Genomic DNA, 18,819 nt, shown 5'->3' with positions numbered 1-18,819 from the left:
GGGACCAACTTCCCTTTTTAAATAATTCAGCTAAGTCCAAGAGAACAACTCGCCCCGCAGAATTAGAAAGGATTTGAAAGAGAAAGCAAGCATTCGGTGCCAAAAGCCGGGGGGGGCTGTTCCCCAGGAAGGTGCAGCACAAAAATAGATGTAAATCTGCAAAGGCTGTCACGCTGAAGTAAATCTGAAGTAACTCTATTGTCTTCAGTGGGGTTACTTTGGGCTTACACCAGCATGACTAAGATTAGCATATCAGCTTGGGCATGCTCGTTACGATAAGCGTTCGCTCGGGGAAGTCGAGTGTTGAAGCTGCGTTTTGCAACGGGCAAGCGCCTGCGTTTCAGGTAGATTCTGTCTGCGCCCTCTTATCTCCTTCCTCCCACCAGATCTAAGGTGTGCTGAGCGTGCAAGTCCTTTGCTTTATCGCCCTCACGAACCTGAACTCTGCTCTGGCCCCACCACGGTAATAAGCTGTCATGAACGTGGTGTAACTGTCGGCAGGAGGAATCCGGCGTGCAGAGCGGGAGCAATTCACATGGGGAAGGGAGGGGAGGAAGAAAGAGGTTGACACAGCCATTCCTTCAAATTAAAGCAGGAGTAAATAAAGCAATTAAACAATATTCAATCAGAGATGCAAACAGAACAGTGGGAAAGGCCCACACAGCCCATCTCCCTTGCAAATGCAATCCAATTTATGGGCAGAGCCTCACCTAATTGCTTGTAGCCAAGCTGTAGCTACACATAGAATAAAGTAAGGGCAGAAATGTGAAATAGAATAGCAAGACGGTCTTCAAAGAGTAGGCTAATTTCTCCACCCATAAGGATTTCAAAGCGCTGTACGTTTGTCACTTAAAAGCATTTGCAGGGGGAGAGCCACGTCTCTGAAGTTGCTCAGGAGCCGAAGGGCTTTGCTCAGGCTGCAGGAACTCCTGTGGATGAGCAGAGACAGCCCAGCAGCGACCAGGCACCAGGGCAGCTCTGTGAGAGCCGGTCATGGGCACCCAGAGGCCATCGGTCTCGGGTGGGGGACCCTGAGGGCCAGGGGCCACAACGTCGTCCAGGCTGGGGCGTGCAGGGAGCGGGAGGGGGCCATGGCCGCCTTCACCTGTCCCCCCCACCCGCGGCACAGCCCCGTGTGCTCCCACAGGCCTTCCCTGGGGCAGAGCGGGCGTGATTTTGGCGTTGTTCGCCCTGTTTCGGGGCTGGGGAAGCGACAGTTCCCCGCAGGGGGAGCGCACCCCTCCCGCCGAGCCGCCACCGCCTCACGGGCCGAGGCAACGTGGCCTCCGAGCGGGTGCCGTGAGGAGGCAGCGCTGACAGAAGCCCGATCCCGGCCACCGCCTCCCGCCATCGGCAGGCGCCAAACGGCCCGCTAGGCCAGCCCACGGCCGGGTTTCGACGGACCGAGGCCGGACCGGACCCTGTGACAACCCCAGCACCGGGAGGCGGCAGCGCCGCACTATTTCACCCCCCGTGAGCGGAAGGATTTTTCCGCGCGCGGGGGAACGGGCGCGGTACATTCTCCCGCCGCGCTCCGCCCGGCTGGCCTCTAAAGGGTTTCCGGCGAACCGCGTCGCGCTCGTAGTATCCGTGCGCCGGTCGAGCTCGTTGAGGAGACGGCGGCCATTTTGTTCAGTGCTGGCTCTCTGCTGAGAGCGGCGGTTGAGGGGGGGGCGGGGGGGAGGAGAGAGAGGGAAGAAGGCGAGCAGGGGGAGAGGAGGAAGGGGAGAAGCGAGACAGAGCGAGGAGAGAAGTCGGGCCGGCCAAGCAGCGAGCGGAGGGAGGGGAGCGGCGGGGTGGGGTCCGCCCGGCCGCTGAGAGGCGATGGCGGATATAGACAAGCTCAACATCGACAGCATCATCCAACGGCTGCTGGAGGGTGAGGGTCGGGGAAGGCACGGGGCGGGTGGCCGGGGGGTGGGTGGCGGCCGGGCGGGTGCCCGGGAGCCCAGCCGTGCGGCTCCTCCGTGGTCCCGCCGCAGCCGCCGCCGCGGGGGATACACCGCGTCCTGCCCGCCCGGTGGGGTTGGGGGCACCAAAATGGAGGGGCGCCGAGATGCTTTGTCTTCCCGGGGCTCGCCTCCGCCCCGGGCTGCTCTGCCTGTCAGCCCCAACTTTTCCATCAGCCTTTGGGTTTCCGAGCTCTTCCTGCCCTCTGGTCCCCTCCGCGCTCCCGGTGCAGTGTTGGGACCAGCCGGCTGCCCCACTTCTCCTCCCCTACGACTCCAAGGAGATGCTTAATTTAGTGCTGTATTCGTAGGAATGTGTTTTAAAAAACCCTGGGTATTTCTCTTGCCTTCCACACATGCACATGGGGTCTGTGCTTGGTTGGGTAGTCGTGGGACTCTGGAAAGAAGACGTAGCGTGTTTAAAGAGTCTGTTGAGGCAGCTTTTCAGAAAGTCGGGAAGAGGCTTGCCTGGCTTTCAGGATCTGGTCGGTTTAGCTTTCATTAGCTGCTTGCATTAATGCTAACGTGGGACTCTGGCTCCGAATTCATACCGTAGGGTGGCTTTTTAGGTGTGACTAGAGGGTTGGGGATTGGTGTTTCAGACAGGCTGTGGAAAGGTTTGGTGTGTTGAAAAGAGTTGCATGGGAGCCTGTAATCAAAGGAAGACCTGGAAGTTGCAGGGGATGTCTTTAGTGTCATCGCTTTGGTTGCAGGGGTCTGATCTGTCTTAGGGCAAAAGGCTTAGAAGTAGCCAGTGACAAATTTTCTTCCAGGGATCAAGGCACATGGTAATTATTTGGAGAAGGAAGCTAGTGTGATCCAGCCTCATTCCACGTCTGTCAGGGCAGGCATCTCATCTGGACTTAAGCTTGGTCAGGGATTTAACTTTTTCCCATTTGGCACAAAAGCATCTGAGATGTTGCTGAGACAAATGGTGAAGAAATGTCATTCAGCGATATTACACCCGTTCCTTCTTACAGGATTTTGCTTGTGTAATGGCTTGGTTAGCAAAAGGTCAGGCAGAGGAACAGTAGTGCTACTCTGGAAATTGTTTGGAGTTAAAAATCCTATAGATGTATTATGGGATTATTGAACTAGAATAAGTAAAAGTAAATAGGGCTTTTCCTCTGATCCGTTTTGCATTTTGCCTGTTACCCATTTAAACTGCCCTGGTTTAAATTATTTAAAGGCTTCCCTTCATAAATTTAGACCAGGATTTTCCTGAAAGTCTGGTAGTACAATTTGTAGATGTCAGGTCCCGTCTGTCCTACGTTTGGTGATGTACTAATACATGCTCAGTTTTACTGCAGGTATTAGTTACAATTCTTACTTGGTTTCCCGTAGTGTAACTAGTGTAGTTTTCTCAAAGTGTAAGTTCGTAATATCAAAAACGTGGAATAAGATAATCCTATGAAGACATCTAAATGATTTTGAATTATTTCTCTTGTGTGAAGTTTCAAAAAGTAGTAGGATTTGCTGTGTCAATATGTTATGTTCTTACGCATCTTATATCGGTATTACATGTTTGGAGGTGGGAGCTGGTAAATCAGCCTTCAGAAGGTTCACTGACAAGGTCTTTGAAGAGAAGGTTCGTGCAACTAAAGATGTTACCTGAGGTTGCATCAGCTGCCAGAACTGAAATTAATTTTTTTTTCTCTATAGACATTTCAGCTGGGATTTTGGATTCCTTTAGGCAATGATTGTCTTTCAATATTTAAAACAATTACCAATGTTAGTAACCTAGGCTAGTTCTTTTTTGTTGCATATTAAATTTCTGTTATAAACGTCTTTGCCAGACAGAGTAATGGTTGACCTTTGTGGCAGTCTGTCATTTTTATACCCTTTCTTTTTTTTTTTTTTTTCCCAGAAGGCGCAAAATGATACGGCATTTTAGCAAACACTGCATTTTTGGTAGAGTGCTAAATTGTGTGAATTGCTGTGCAAATGCCATTCTCTTTGGTTGTTTAAAATTTACTCGACTCATCCTTTCCCTGAAATTATTAAGGTCTGGCAAGGTAGGTGACAAGACTGAGCTTCCAGGGTGGAGATCTGCATGGTATTAAATGGAGGGGAAAAAAATATCTGAAGTATATGTAAGAAGTCTCACCCTATTTAGATTTGGAGCAAACCAGAAATTCTTTTTCAGTGTGGTTCTGGTAGAACAACTATAGAAAGTCCGGTGTGCCTGTACCAGGACTCTTGTTTCAAGGGAGATCCTTTTCAGACAAGGTTGCGCACAGATTTAAATCATACTCAAGCATGAAAACACTGCAAAATCTGTTTTAATAATCAGCTTACTCACTAACAGATCCTTGTGCAAGCTTTAATTTTTAAAGCAATTTGGTATTTCATTACAGCTGTCTTTATGCTTACATGTTGTTGTAACAGGTAACTTTAGGTGATTTTGCTAGTAAAATGCAAAGGATATGAACAGCAGCCATTATCCCTTCCTTTTTGGAGGTAACAAACCCAAGTATTGAGGAGATGCGTGATGAAATACTTCAAATCCATGAGAAAATACAGTTACATAGGCAGATTTATAATATGCCTCAGCATTGCACTGTTGGAAGAGACCAAGAGCTGTGCCAGTGGTGAATCTAGTCTAATGATCGAGGTAAAGTGAGGTGTTTAAAGGTTGAATTATAAATTACTCTTGGTTTTGTTCCTAATGTAGGGTATTAGTAATGTACTTGTGAGGGAGTTCTGCTTGCTTTCTAGCCTGACTTCTCTGATATTTGTTCTTTCTTTATTTTTTATTCTCCCTTCTCTGACGTTATTCTTACTTTTCCCCCAAACAGTTGATATTCTCCCACCCACATGGGGCTAGTTAGCTGAAATTATTAGGTTGTTCTTTAAAAGGCCTGAAGTATATACTTAGCTTTTCATTCTAAGGCAAGAGTCTGTCTTGCTCCAGATGTTTACAGTACGGAGCCATTTGGCACGGCAATGTCACAAACCCCATTTTTTCAGTAACATTATTCTCAACCTTGGAAAGCCGTTCAACGAAAACATTGAACATGCTGATCTTTTTTTACTGTAATTTAATTTGTATTTGTTGCCTTCTTTACTCATGAGGGTTGTGTTCTGCTAGGAAGAATTTCATGAGTACAGGTTGTCTAATTTTGTCGCTTCCACTAACTGTACTAACAAGAATTTTCCCAAGAATAATGCTTCTGAAGTCTGGTAAATGACAGTATCTTGCACTGAGCATTGAGATGTTTCTTAAGTGTCCCTCATAGCAGATAAAGGCTTGAATATTTATGGAACTAACTCACTTTACTGAGGACTAAGAAGGGGCAAACATGAGAGCAAATCATTCTCCTTCTAGGAGGGGTGTTGTAGGTAGTAACTTCTGAGCTGCGGCTCTGCGTGTCTGCTAAGTGAAAACTGCCAGTAGACAGGAAGATGCGAGGAAAGCTCCCTGTAAGATGAAAAACCATTGGCATCTGTATGGTCATGGGAAGGGCTGCAGGAAATGGCAGAATTCCTGCTCGGCTCCAGGTAAAGAATGAGCGACAAATCGCTTGATTCCCTGCGTGCGAGCATGGCTTCCTTTCCATGTCCTGTCCGGTGGCGTTACTACAACTCAAGCCCCTTACTGGTTTCCTTTGTCTAGGGGGTTGGCAGCTTTCACAGATGAGTAGGGTCTGGTTTGAAAATGGAGCCTGTAGTAACATAGGTAGAAAACAAGATTGAAATGTACTGGTCTTCCCATGGTAATGGTGAATAACAGGGTGAAATAAAACCATTTCAACATACGTAAGTGGAACCCAAGGTGAAATATGGTTCTGAAAATCTTTTCTGTGCCTCAGCCTTTGCAAATGTTATGAAGGGAAAACTAAGTGATGAATGGAGGCTACTTTGGAGAAAGCCACGTGAGGCTAGAATGGTCGTAGGCATTCTGAAAGCTGAAATACTGCTTAGTGCACTAAAAACAGCAAAAAGACTCCAAATCCTCAAACTTCCCTGTTTCTACACCCACAGATTTCTATTCCCAGTAAAGCCTGTTGTATAGCTGTCGAGATACTCTCTCTAATTTGTTTTAAATGGGGAAAGAGGATCATCCAGTTATTAAAAATCGTTGAGTCAAAGAGTATGGATAAACTTTTGCTGACAACAGAGGTGGCTACTTTTTAGAAATGCAGTTCTCAAATTTTTTTTCACCTTTCTGCTGAATACAGCATTGATTGGGTCTGGAGGGTTGCTTGCTGTGTAGCTTCAGATACTGTGGTAAGTGTCTGGTTCTCATGGATGTTAATCTGAAATGTGGTGAGATTTCACTTGTTGATGAGCTGGGATACTGTGATAAAGTTTCTGATAGCAAGCAGCACTTGTTGACCTCAAACCGTATAATTTTTCCATAGTTTGAGCAACTTAATGTCAATTGTTTCCTAGTGTGTTGCAGCAGTTTCTAATAGTGGGAATTAGGAGTTCGGCACTTTGAAGATGAGGATTAGATTCCTGTCACTGCCGTGGATTCAGATAAATTTTGTGTTTGTGGCTCAGTCAGTGAAGTGGAAGAATTTGTCATCCCTGAGTCCGTGTGATCAGCGTGAGTACCTGTTGCTGCGTAGCAATATCCAGCGTGGAGGTAGGTTACAAGATGAAAATTTTGCAGTTGTGCAGAATCTTCTGTTTGATAACGCTGCTGTGAACTTCGGTCACGCTGGAAAGTAGACTAGAACTTTTTAGAGGCTTGAGCACCGAGGAGTTGCTTTTCCATTTCAGTTTTGAATTTGAAATGATCAAAGTTGGTAGTGCCTGCAGTAAAGTAAAACCTTTTTTACATCAACCACTTTCAAGTTATTTATTCCCTTTGTGCCTGTGGTGCAAAACCGAATGTGAAACTGTCATCAGGAACTGCTAAAAACAAGATTAAAAACAACCTGCCGTATTTTTGGAAATATCTCTAGGATTGCAGACATCTTAACGTAAAATGTGGTAAAACTGACTCATTTAATAAGCCAAAAAATGAACTGACCTGCTGATATACAGTTTTCTTTAAAACATTTTCTGTACAATTTCTAGCACTTCAATTGACAGCATTTCAGCTGCTTCTTTAAATGTAATACTGAAGGAAAATGAGATGTCGAATGACTGAAATTTCTAATATTTTTGAATTTTCTGTTATTTTTGAATACTTTCCAAATTACCTGTCCCTTTCATGTTAACCTTGAATGAGGTAATATACTCAGTTTTATAAAGGCATTTGCCTTCGTTAAAGGATTGTGTGGCACCAAACTGAATGTTGGAAAACGCTAGCGATGGGATGTAGTGTAGAAGTCTGTTGAGCTCTACGTGCGTGGGGTCTTCTGACTGTTGTACCTTCTAGGTCCCTCGGCTGTTGACCCCGTTATCCTTTAGAAAGAAACGTGTGAAAGCGATCCTGGATGGCAAGCAGTGTTTTAACTCCTGGCAGCTGCAGCCAGCTTCGTACTAGCTCTGTTGGCTTGCACCAAAATGACAGGGGTGCCCTGAAGTTCTTGCTCTTCTTCGTTTTCCTTCCTTTCCCCCCTCTGCCGGGTGGCTGTCGTACTGCACTCACCTCTGTAACGCACTTTCGTTTTGGAGTTGGTCTCTCTTGTGGCTTTCCAGCAGTTTTCCCCCTTGTCTTGGAAAGCAACATTAATTTTCATAGTTGGAGCCTATGTTAAAGTCAGTACCTCTGCAGAGATCCTCCAGCCTCCAGGGAGGGATCTTTTGTGTAGTCTTTTCCGTCCAGTGGAGAGCTTGTTTTTTCCAAAAATTCTCATGCCTGCACAGTGGGGAAGATTTCACTTGTAAGAAGGTGGCCCAGACTGGGCATTGAAATTCAAGCTCTCCAAAACCAATTTTTAAGAACAGGAGCTTCTCTGCCTAAAAGAGGCTGGGAATATATTACTGTCTGGAAATAGTGCAGCAGTACTTTGAGACAAGGCATAAATAAAATATTATTGGAAATGGGCTGACTTTTTTCCTCAACTGATTAATCTTTAGCTTGTTCCGCTGTCAGTTCCAGACTGTCATTTCTGAGAGAGGTTGTTTTTTATGCACTGAAAGAACAAATGTGTGTGTACAGGACTAGCGAGCTGCGCTTTTGACTTTATGACCAAGCTGCCAATTAGCATTGTACTGCGTGATCTCTACAGGCTGCCTTGTTTTGGTCCAAAGCAGAGAAATGAAACTGTAAACGCAATCTATTTTTTATAGCATATTTTTTTTGCCTTTCTTAGTGGGACTAAGTAACTTGAAGACTCGATCGGAGAAACCTTTTAAGAAGTCATTCAAGACTGAACATCCTGAGTTTCCTTGCCAGCTCTTTCATTGGAGATGAGAAAATCCGTGCACTAAAAATACAGCTTTCTCAAACCAACGTGCACCTCTGCATATTTGAGTCTTCTGAAGCCAAATGTTTTTTTCCAGCTTTTCAGCGTATATAGGTCAATGTTAGAAAAAAAAAAAATTCTCTCTTGTTTGTTCTGCACCAATTCCATGTTGGACAAAAGTGGTCCAAATGTCACTGGCAGGCAGCGTGCTACAGAACTGAATCAAATTGTCCTGTTCTTCTTTCATCCTTCTTGTGTCTGTGCTAGTGAGTTTGTGAACTGCAACAAAGCATCTTTTTATCTTGTCAAGGTTTCCTGCAAGCAGATGAACGCGTCTGCACAAAGATTATATTGGTTCAGTGAAAATATATTGGAGAAACATAGGAAACTTGCATTTGAAACAGTCAGTTTTCCAATTTTCATTTAGTCTTCAGCAAAAATGAATGCATATGCTTTATTCATGAGCTTTAGTGACTCAGTGCATTACATAGCCTGTATAATATTTTATACTTTTTAATTTGTGGATGCTAGATACAGGGTTTGATTTTTAGCAATTTCGAACAAGACCAAATCATGGAAGGTTAGATTTTTGGCTTCTCAGAAAACTAAACACAAGTATATCGTATTATCTCAAAAACAAAGCTGAATTGTAAAATTTAAGAGTAGGGAGGAATTTAGCATTCCTCATTCAGTCAGCTGACCACTTTATTCTATAAATTTCTGTTCTTTATTGCTTCTGGATATTTGGCATTTTGAGTAACTTGCTCATTGCTCAGAAGTGTTTGGAAAATTACTGTATGGATGAAAAAATTGCTGTGTGGATGAAAAGCCTCATGCGTGATAAACTTCTGTGACAAAGATTTAACTTTCATTTATATGCTTCATTACTTCGAATATTTTAATGGAAGACATGAAGCTTAGTGATAATTCCAGTGTTGCCATGTAATGTCAGTGTGGAGTGAGAGTACATAGGCGGGGAATAATAAAGGAGCATGTATTGCTCAAAAGACAACATTATTAAAGCCAGGACTTTTGACCTATGATTAACTTAATGTCGCTGCAGTAAACGTTGTCATTTGGACTAAAGTTTAATTTTGAAGCTTGTTTGAGGAAAGGATGTGTGATTTAGGGTATTGTCGGCGATCCTGTAGGGCAGCCTGTGCCCCCGTGACTAGAGTCTCTGGGAGTCGGTGTGCAAGGTAGAATTGTTTTGGTAGTAACACTCTTTAAGTGCTGGTGGAGATTGCATCCAGTGATGCTTGCTTGTATGGGTGGGTATTACACAATCATTATTTTATTCTCGGTCTAGATAAGATGCACGCTGACTGAACAATGTTTTCTACTCTTGACGAGAGGCTTGCACAAAAGTCTGAAGCTTCTGTGCTAAGGAGAAATTGTAATCCCTTTGGAACAACTGTGTTTGTTCTTACTCTTCCTAAAACATGCCCCCTGCCCCAGCCTCTCCTGCTGTGCTTCTCGTTTTCATACGGTGCAAGGCCCGCAGTGACAGTACAGAGATTCGAATCATCTGTAGTTTCCAGATTTCTCCCTCTGAGGTTAAACAGCACCAATGGAATTAGACCAAAATGGTATCTTAAAGGTTATTTAGGAATTCAGGAAGATAATATCACATAGGTTCTTGCATTGGAAAGGGTTTGTGGTTTTTTGCTTGCTCTTTTCTGCAACTGAAGACCAAGGCGTTTTGGGTAGGAGCTTAGGTCCTTCAGGCTCAGTGCTGTGTGAGCTGTGCGCAGCGAGTCGCTCATCTCAGCAGCATTACCAGTGCCGTGAATTTGTTTCTGGAGGTGTTGTCAGAGTGTTTCCAGGCATCTGAGGCTAAAGTTCTGAGGTCATTCGGCTTTGGTGCGCTAAACCCAGGGGTTATGTTGTAGAAGATGACTGCTCTTATTCCATAATCTCATTGACATTTGCTACAGGTTTTTTTTTTTCCTTCAGCCTTATCAGTGTTCCATGTTGTTACTGGTTTTGACACCAAATAAAAATATAATCTTCACCAGCAATGGTGTAATCACATTTTTTTTTTTTTAGTCCTATCCAACCCTTGATAAATGCTGTTGCATGTGAGCGAGCCGCTGTTCCAGCATTGCTGCCATAGAGATGTCCTCTATTGCTGGGCAGCAGAGGTGGGGGTGGTAGATAAGGGGAGGGGAAGCTATGCTGGTGGCTGGAGAACCTTCTTCAGGCCAAGCTGGTATCCTTGTTGTCCAGACTAGGAAAGCAAGCTTTGGTGGATACTGAAGGAAACCCGCTGTTGGGAGTTGTTACAGACTGAAGCTGTAATGGAGGGGGCGAAGGATCGGGGTGGGGGGAAGTGATCTGAGGCTGGGCGGTGGGTCTCCTCCTGGCTTGTCTGTTGCTGCCCTCACAGGCAATGATAGGGTGAGCTGTTTTGTCGTTGTGATCCAGTGATGTTTCCTTACGTACAGTTCTGACCTCCTGATCATGGGCTTGTCTGTCTGCCACGTCTGCTGGCTGCAGCACAGCGTGTATCGGTGCTGTGGCCTTGTCTTTTAGATACTGTCTTGGGCAAGGTTATCTGATAGCTCAGGGGGGTTTGCGGTGTTGGTGATTAAATGGGGGACTTCCTTCTCTGAAGTTCAGACAGCTTTGCGGAGAGCCAGGGGATAACTGCTTCATTTTAAAAAAGAAAAAAAAAATATATATATATAGTCACGTTGTCCAGGATGAGTTTTATAATTAAATAGAACTAAACTGATGCTATTTAAAATGTGACATTTAACGAGGGAAGTGTTGAGCCATGAATGCTGTTAAATGAAAGTAACACACAACTGAAGCAGAACACACTACCCTTTCTCTGGTAACACGGCAGTGCAGTTTCACCTCAGCAGACTGGTATTACCCTGTTATCTTCTCGTTCTGTACTACAGTGGCATTTAGTCAGGCTCTTAAAATAACACTCAGGATGTTGATTTGGATAACTGACTTCTGACTCCTTCCGACAGTGCGAGGATCAAAACCAGGCAAAAATGTCCAACTTCAAGAGAACGAAATTAGAGGACTGTGCTTGAAATCCAGAGAAATCTTTCTGAGTCAGCCTATTCTACTAGAACTTGAAGCTCCACTGAAAATATGTGGTGAGTGTTGTGATTCTGATTTGATGCTGGGGGTGATGTCAGGTAAATGCAATCCTTGGGCAGAGAATAAATGCCTGATGATACTTTCAGTTGTGAATAGTGGAGCTAACAAATGATTGTAGCAAAAGGGAAATTAAAACCCTGCTGGATGCTTAGGGTGGAGGAATGGGGAGGAGGTAACAAACATGGGAATTAGAGTGGGGACCAAAATAATCCAAACCCAAAAAGTAACTGGTCCAGTTTCAGCAGGTCCCTCGGGGAAGGGATTCATGTGAAGTTTTGGAAAGGGGCGTTTGTATCAATGAAATAGCATTTGGCCCAGTCATGGCTGAACAACGGGAAGGCAAGGAGAACTGCAGTAGTTCATTGCAGCTGCTACTCGGCGTTGAACAGGGTTTGACAGTATTTTAAAATCCTGCTGGAAACTTAAATTTCTGTACTGTTTCTTGGAATTACTTTCTGGTTTGGTTTCACCATACTTGTACACAGTGGTGCTCATTTTGCACACACATACATGTCTAGTTCTGCTGAAGGAATGAAGCATGTCAAAATAAAAGCCTCAATAAATGTACTTTGAAAAGCTTACAGCATTTTGTCAGACTCTTGACACTGAGGATTTACTTCAAATTGAAGTAGCTTGTTCAATATTTATAACATTGGTAGTCCAAAATCATTATTTTGCTTCTCAGAAACAAAACCATGGTTTAAATCAAAGGCAGAAATACCAATTTCATTTTCAATAGAACTTCACTGCTAAAATGGGAATGTACTGAGTGTTTCAAGAAACCACCAGCGAAGGTACAAAGGAGAGCAAATTCCCCAGGTGGTCACTTTTCCATCAATATTTCCAATGCTCTCTGGAAATACCAAGAACGAGGTAGAGGCTCCTGATCTCGCAGCCGCTCGTCAAGTGAAGGCTTTAACTGGATGTCAGATTTTTATTTGAACAGCAGTTGGTTTCTTGGAGTCCCGATGCTGTTTTACACCCGTGTGAATACCTCTGAGTAGCACCATACTTCATCTCAGTGTGGTTAACCTTTGCGTGACGTAGGTGGCAGACTGCAGAATGGGGTAGTCCTGTATACGTTAAGATAAACTGTCATTTTTAGATATGTTGTAGGCAGTAGCGAACTGCAGGCTTTTTTCTTCCTGAAGCATCATGCATTTGTTCTTTCTCTAGCATCAATCAAAGAATGTAGCAAGGGGTCACTGACGTGTCGTTCCCCGATACTCTTTCCAGGTGACATCCACGGACAGTACTATGACTTGCTTCGACTCTTTGAATATGGAGGTTATCCACCAGAAAGCAACTACCTGTTCCTTGGTGACTACGTTGACAGAGGAAAACAGTCTTTAGAAACAATTTGTCTTCTATTGGCCTACAAAATTAAATACCCAGAGAATTTTTTCCTCCTCAGAGGGAACCATGAATGTGCCAGCATCAACAGAATTTATGGGTTTTACGATGAGTGTAAGTAAGACAGATGTGTGCATCTTTGGCTTGGGAAGGCAGGGCGGGCAGTGCTAGTGTTGTAGTGTTAGATGAGTCTTTCTGAACTTGCAGTTCCTTTGCACACTTCAGGGGGCCCTTGGCCTGTTTTAGGAAGGGAAACATGCCCTTTCCCTGGTCCTGTTGGAGTCTGATCCTCACGGTACAAAGCCACTTGCAAGTGGGTGATTTTATTGATTGGCTGCTATGTGAGCTAACAGTTCTCACTGGTCCATATTGTTAAAGTTCTTAAGGTCGTCTAGGGAGAGGTGAGAGACTTCTACTTGGTGTGCTTTACGGAAGTTCACCACTGAGGGATGATGGTGATGTACTTGTGTTACAGCCTAACTGGCAGAATGGGCTGGTCTTTGCTGTGGTTATGTTACAGGGCTTGTGACCTACTTCGTATCAAGACCTGTAACTTTGTAGCGTTAAAAAAAGAAGACTTTGCCCTTCTGTGGTCGCAGTCCTGCTGTGCTGTGTGCTGTTGCTTTGCCCAAAACCACTGTTTCCTTTCATAAATGGGGCGAAGTGAGCGTGAAGCCTTCGGTGGGATGCGCATTTGGGTGGAGCACCAGGTACTTGCTCCTGCAGAAGGCAGCTTCAGCTGCAGAAGTCGTTACTGGAACCAGTGCGTCCGCCTTCAGTGGAGGAAGGTGCTTGTGTCTGTGTGGGCTCGCGAGCGCTCTGAGCAAAGGCAGCGTTGCCGCGCAGTGAACGTCCGGCTCTGGCCCTGCGCAGTGCACGAAGGTCTGCCGTGACAGAGCTGGTGTGGAGACCTTACCCTGACGTAACAAGTCATTTTGATGTGAGGTAGAAGTGTGTTCGTGCTTCAAAGGATGTGACTTCACAAATCCAGATCATGGAGAGGAGATTAAACCATTAAATGCGCACTGGAGCGTTCACACGACTTGTGTTGTGGGACGTACTTGGCTTGGCGCTTACAAGATGTGCTCTCTGTGTCTTGTTCTCCTTCCATGAGGAAACAAAAGATCTGTGGTATTTTGGAGTTGACTCCTCAGAGATTAATCACAGGCTTAGTCATGTATTGCAAATATGTTCAGGGTTCGTGTCTGTTGGGAGAGTCCCTTTGAAAGTAAAACTGGAGCACTTTCGTTTTTCAGTCCTGTTTCTCTGCCTACAGAGGCTTTATGTGGCAAAGTAGGAGCAGAAATTTAAAGAAAATCTGCTTTCTGAGAATGGCTGCCTTCCCCTGAAGAAAACAGCAAACGGCAAGGTTTTCTGAAATGGATCAGATTCTCCAAGGGAGAATTTTCCAAAGCAAAGTTGGGCCTGGAGAGTCTGGGTGCCAGCGGTGGGATGTCATTGTGTTGTCCTCAGAGCCACCTCGGAGCGCTCTGCCGCACCGAGACCGACCTTTGCAGCTTCCTTACGAGCCGTGAACTGTGTCAGTGGGTAGCAGAGAAGATAAATTGTGTACAGGCTTTAATGCTAACCTTTTGCAAGCCTTAGTAACCTTAAGACAGCCATATTAGATTGGTTGTAGTTGTGTTAGCAAAGCATATTGACTCTTTTTCTCCCAAATACCTTCTAGGTAAGAGGAGGTACAATATTAAGCTGTGGAAAACCTTCACGGACTGTTTTAACTGTTTACCGATTGCAGCCATTGTGGATGAGAAAATATTCTGCTGTCATGGGGGTAAGTAACGGTTCCGTAGTTGGTGTTTGAGAAGCTGGAGTATCAGTCATGGCCATTCCATGTTTACGTTGCTAAAGCTTCACAACTTCTGGGCTCTTTCTCTGCCTTGGTTCATGTAGGAGGTCGGGTTGAGCTTGGTTAGTGTCCATTTTGCGAGTCATTGGGGTGGCAGTTCCGTAGCTTCAGACACCGTGATCTGCTTTTCCTTTTGTACCAAAAGGCGTGTTCAATAGCCTCGTCTGTTGAGTAAAGAATCCTTACAGGTGTTTTTTAGACTTTATATTAGACGAGGAGTTTTATGTGCTTTCTGAAAACATCTCTTCTCATAGAATCGTGGAATGATTTGGGCTGGAAGGCACCATTAAAGGTCCCTCAATGGAATCCCCTCTGCCGTGGGAGGGACCTCTTTCACGGGGTTGCTCAAAGCCCCATCCAACCTGATGGGTTTGGAGTTCCGTTCATAGAAATCGGATGTTACGCACTGTGTGACCTGCTTCACTTGGCTTTTCAAAGCAGTGCCTTACATCTTGCACCTTAAATGTTTTATCACTTCAACTAGTACAGTTGCCCAGGCAGACGTAGCAGTGAAAAAGGGTATGAGAGCTGTTTGGTACTTTCTTTCATATTATTAGGCCTGATGGTTAAAGTCAACACGCCCTGTGGCTTGTAGTGTTAGTGCCTCTTCTCCTTAACAGCTCTTCTAACAGACACCTGCAAAATGCAGGAGCGAGATTGTTGTAATCCTGTAAAACGTGGAGATGGCTTTGCTGGTCCGGCTTCCGGTAAATCTTCTAGGAAGTGGCTTGTCTTCTGTCACAAAAGCTTTAAAACAAATGCTGGATTAAAAAAAAAGTCAGTTAACATTTCCATGGAACTAAAATTGCATCCGTTTGACTACAGATTGGTTTTGTCTTGAATGGATAGCTCAGTCCCGCAGAGCAAAGCTGGACTAAAACGTGAACCTCATGTCTCTTGACTCTGACAGGTTTGTCACCAGACCTTCAGTCCATGGAACAGATAAGACGAATCATGCGCCCCACTGATGTTCCAGATCAGGGTCTGCTCTGTGATCTCTTGTGGTCTGACCCGGACAAGGATGTCTTAGGGTGGGGTGAGAATGACAGAGGAGTGTCCTTCACGTTTGGGGCTGAAGTGGTTGCTAAGTTTCTCCATAAACATGACTTGGATCTCATATGCAGAGCTCATCAGGTATTTCATTCTTATACCTTACACCGTAGAACAACGTAGGTTCCAAGGGCCCTGAGGCGGTCACCCGGTCTGACCCCGCATACAGGCACTCAGCACAGACAAACCGGCCGCAGCCCGCGCTGCTGAGGACCTCGTCCAGCCCGGTTTTAAATTGGATCGAGGCTCCGCTGTCTCTGAGCAACTTGTCCCCGTGTTTAACCACCTCTGTAATGAACATTTTTTTTTTTTCTCAATACGTACAAACTGCGGCTCTGATTCCCGACCGTGATTGTTGGGAACCTGGCAGAATCCTGGTTTTCTCGTTGCTGATGGATTCTGCTGCTGAACTGGATCCTGTGGTGGTGTAAAACTCAGAGGTCGTGCTCCTTAGATGTAGCCAGTTTTTCAGCTGCTGGCTCTGATAAAGCTGCTTTGCGCCTTGGCAGGAAGAAGTTGTCCAGTCTCATGTTTCTGCTTTTCTCTCTAAAGGTTGTTGAAGATGGATATGAGTTTTTTGCAAAAAGGCAGTTAGTAACTCTCTTTTCTGCCCCAAATTACTGTGGAGAATTTGACAACGCGGGTGCCATGATGAGCGTGGATGAAACTCTAATGTGCTCTTTCCAGGTACAGTGTCTGACGGTTGTACCCCCTCGTTAGGGCAGTCACGCTTCACGCTGGCTCTGTTCTGACTTGATGCTTTGCTGTCACCCACCCGTGGTGCTCGTTTGAAAGGGATCTTTGTGGGTACCACACGCAGGCAGGGCTGCGTTCACCCTCCTGTCTTCAGAAATGGGGTGAGCCCTTGATGTGTGAGTAGATGAACTGTTTCACCCTGGAGTTAAATCATCCAGGCAGAGCCACCAGCTACCAGTTAGCCTGCTGGTGTGGGCTCTCCGGCCAGCTGCCCCAAGCCCTGCCGTACCTCTGAGCAGGAGACGCGTGTCTGTCTTGGCACGTTGGTGACTTCCCCAGATGACCTGTGTGACACTTTCACTGGCGAGTCAGTCGGATGGTTGTAAGAAAGCAAAAACTTTCTGCAAAGTGACTGCGCCGTCTTGTCGGCTTTCTGACCCATCTGCTCAATGACTCAACTGTCTTTTCAGATTTTGAAACCTGCAGAGAAAAAGAAGCCCAACTCCAGCAGACCTGTAACGCCGCCCAGGGGTATGATCACAAAACAAGCCAAGAAATAGTCGCTTTGGCGCTGCCTTGTTGGGACTTGTATCATAGCACCTAACCTCCCTTTTTAAAGCTGTCATGTGTACTGTTCAGCTTGCTCCGATAGATAACGTGTTTGTGGTTTCCCTTCCGGTTTGATGAATGGCATTTGCTGGTTGTAACAGCGAATGAAAGACTTTCCTCCCTCCCAGGAAAAGAGTTTTAAACTTCCCTTCCGTTGGTGTTACGGCTGTACACTCCACAGCATCTTACCCCGGCGTTATGGGTAACTGTACAACCGAGTAGTGTCAATGCTTGTTTTCTTCTTTAGGATCTAAAGAGGGCACTAGTGTGCTGTGAGAGTAGAGGTTTGTTACTGTCAGAAATCACATACTGTTTATACGAACCACTGTGAACTTTTTTTACGTTAAATTTTGTTTTAAAGGGATTGCTTTTCTTCTAATGTCTCGTCATGTACACGTTAGGTTTATTGCTGTCGACATTAGAAATAACCTCCAGCCTTGCCGGCGTCACTGGTGTGATATTTAATTCAGACACACATCCCTCTCCGCATCCTTCAAATGACGATTAAAGCCATTATTTTAAGTGTTTGTGTCTCTTTCCTGAAGCCAAAGTTCACTTAGAAAACTGTTTGTACCCGACCCACCGCACCGAGTCGGCAGGGCTTCCCCTTCCCCCTTCCTCCTGGGGACAAAAGGAAGTCCTGGCTCGAAATAGCGAGTGGAAACGCTGTGCTGGTGGTTCTGGTCGTGGCCGAAGCAAACGCAGTTTTGGACAGTTTCCGTACGTTCGTGCCAGCGGACGGTCTGGCAGCGGCGGCGGTGCTGCGGCAGGCGGCGGCGGGAAGCTGGACGTTACAGAAATGGCTCTGGGTCCGCCTGCCTGCCCGGCTTTGGGCGTTTTTAGCCTAAAGACTTTGTTCCACAAAGAAAATCGCTTGATGAGCCAGCTGGAGGTGTTGATCTTGATCACTGGTTTGTAAAAATCTCACAGAATCTTGTTTTTTAAAAACTTAATCTTTTTTGAACAGATAACAGTGTACAATACCATGTAGTGAAAAATCACTTATTAAATGAGGAAATTGTTACATCTTCTCGGTGTCAGTTTATCACAGCGTATACACTACTGCTATCAGGAGACCTGACTTAGATAAATAAATTGTTCTGGAAACCCACAAGTTCTTGGTTTGGATTTGTCTGAGCTACAAGCACCACAGCTACGGTTTCAAGCAGGAGCGGTGGGTTTGGATCTGGTTCTGGAGTCGCTGTGTCCGCAGGGGTGGGGAGCTCCTCACCGCGGCCGTGGGGCTGCAGAACGGATCCAGAACGGCCGCAGGAGGAACCGAGATGTCCCTGAGATGCCCAGCTCAGATAAGCCACCAGCTCCGATTGGCATCTCCTCAGCGGGCGAGTTTCCCTTCACTGCTGGAGCGAGCTGAGCTGTTCTGAGGAGAATGTGTTTTCCAGGCACCGCCCGGCCGTTGATTTGGGGTTTCATGTATTTCTTGGGCCAAGTCCAAGAGCCTTTTTTCCCCAAAGACTTTCCTTCCTCCCTCTAAAGCTAATTAATCAAACCACCTCTCGGTAACTCGATGAGCTCGTTAGATTAGGGATCAGTTCAAGGCTTTCTCACAAACTTACTTTCACCCTTTAAATCACATTTGTGGTTTTCTTTATAGCTCTATAATTTTTCTCCCTCCTTGTAAAATAGTCACCTGCGTGTCTTTTATTGTCCTAGTGAAGGATGGGGCACACGTGGAACCAGCTCTCCTTTGACCTGTATCCAAAGGAGGGCATTAACCCGTCTGCAACCATCACCTCGCCGGCCCTTCTGCCTGTCACCGGGTCACACCTTTTTCCTCTGTGACTTGTTTTTTTTCTCCCCTCAAACGCACTTTTAGCGACACGTGCCCGTTCTGGGCTGCGTTTTCTGC

At 45.6% G+C, this 18,819-nt stretch overlaps 1 protein-coding gene across 1 annotated transcript; it reads left to right on the top strand.

Annotated features, from left to right (window-relative positions):
• Positions 1-1,795: 1,795 nt before the first annotated feature.
• Positions 1,796-17,973, top strand: PPP1CC (protein phosphatase 1 catalytic subunit gamma). Its single transcript, XM_086473897.1, has 7 exons — positions 1,796-1,879; positions 11,239-11,370; positions 12,611-12,841; positions 14,415-14,519; positions 15,505-15,728; positions 16,197-16,331; positions 16,811-17,973. The coding sequence occupies exons 1-7, from the start codon at positions 1,825-1,827 to the stop codon at positions 16,898-16,900; spliced, it is 972 nt and encodes a 323-aa protein (XP_086330023.1). The 5' UTR covers positions 1,796-1,824; the 3' UTR covers positions 16,901-17,973.
• Positions 17,974-18,819: the final 846 nt, after the last annotated feature.

Source organism: Leptosomus discolor, chromosome 16 (assembly GCF_034619465.1).
Source record: "Leptosomus discolor isolate bLepDis1 chromosome 16, bLepDis1.hap2, whole genome shotgun sequence".
NCBI lineage: Eukaryota > Metazoa > Chordata > Aves > Leptosomiformes > Leptosomidae > Leptosomus > Leptosomus discolor.
The sequence above is the reverse complement of the archived record's forward strand: the minus strand, read 5'-3'. Positions and strand labels throughout refer to the sequence as shown.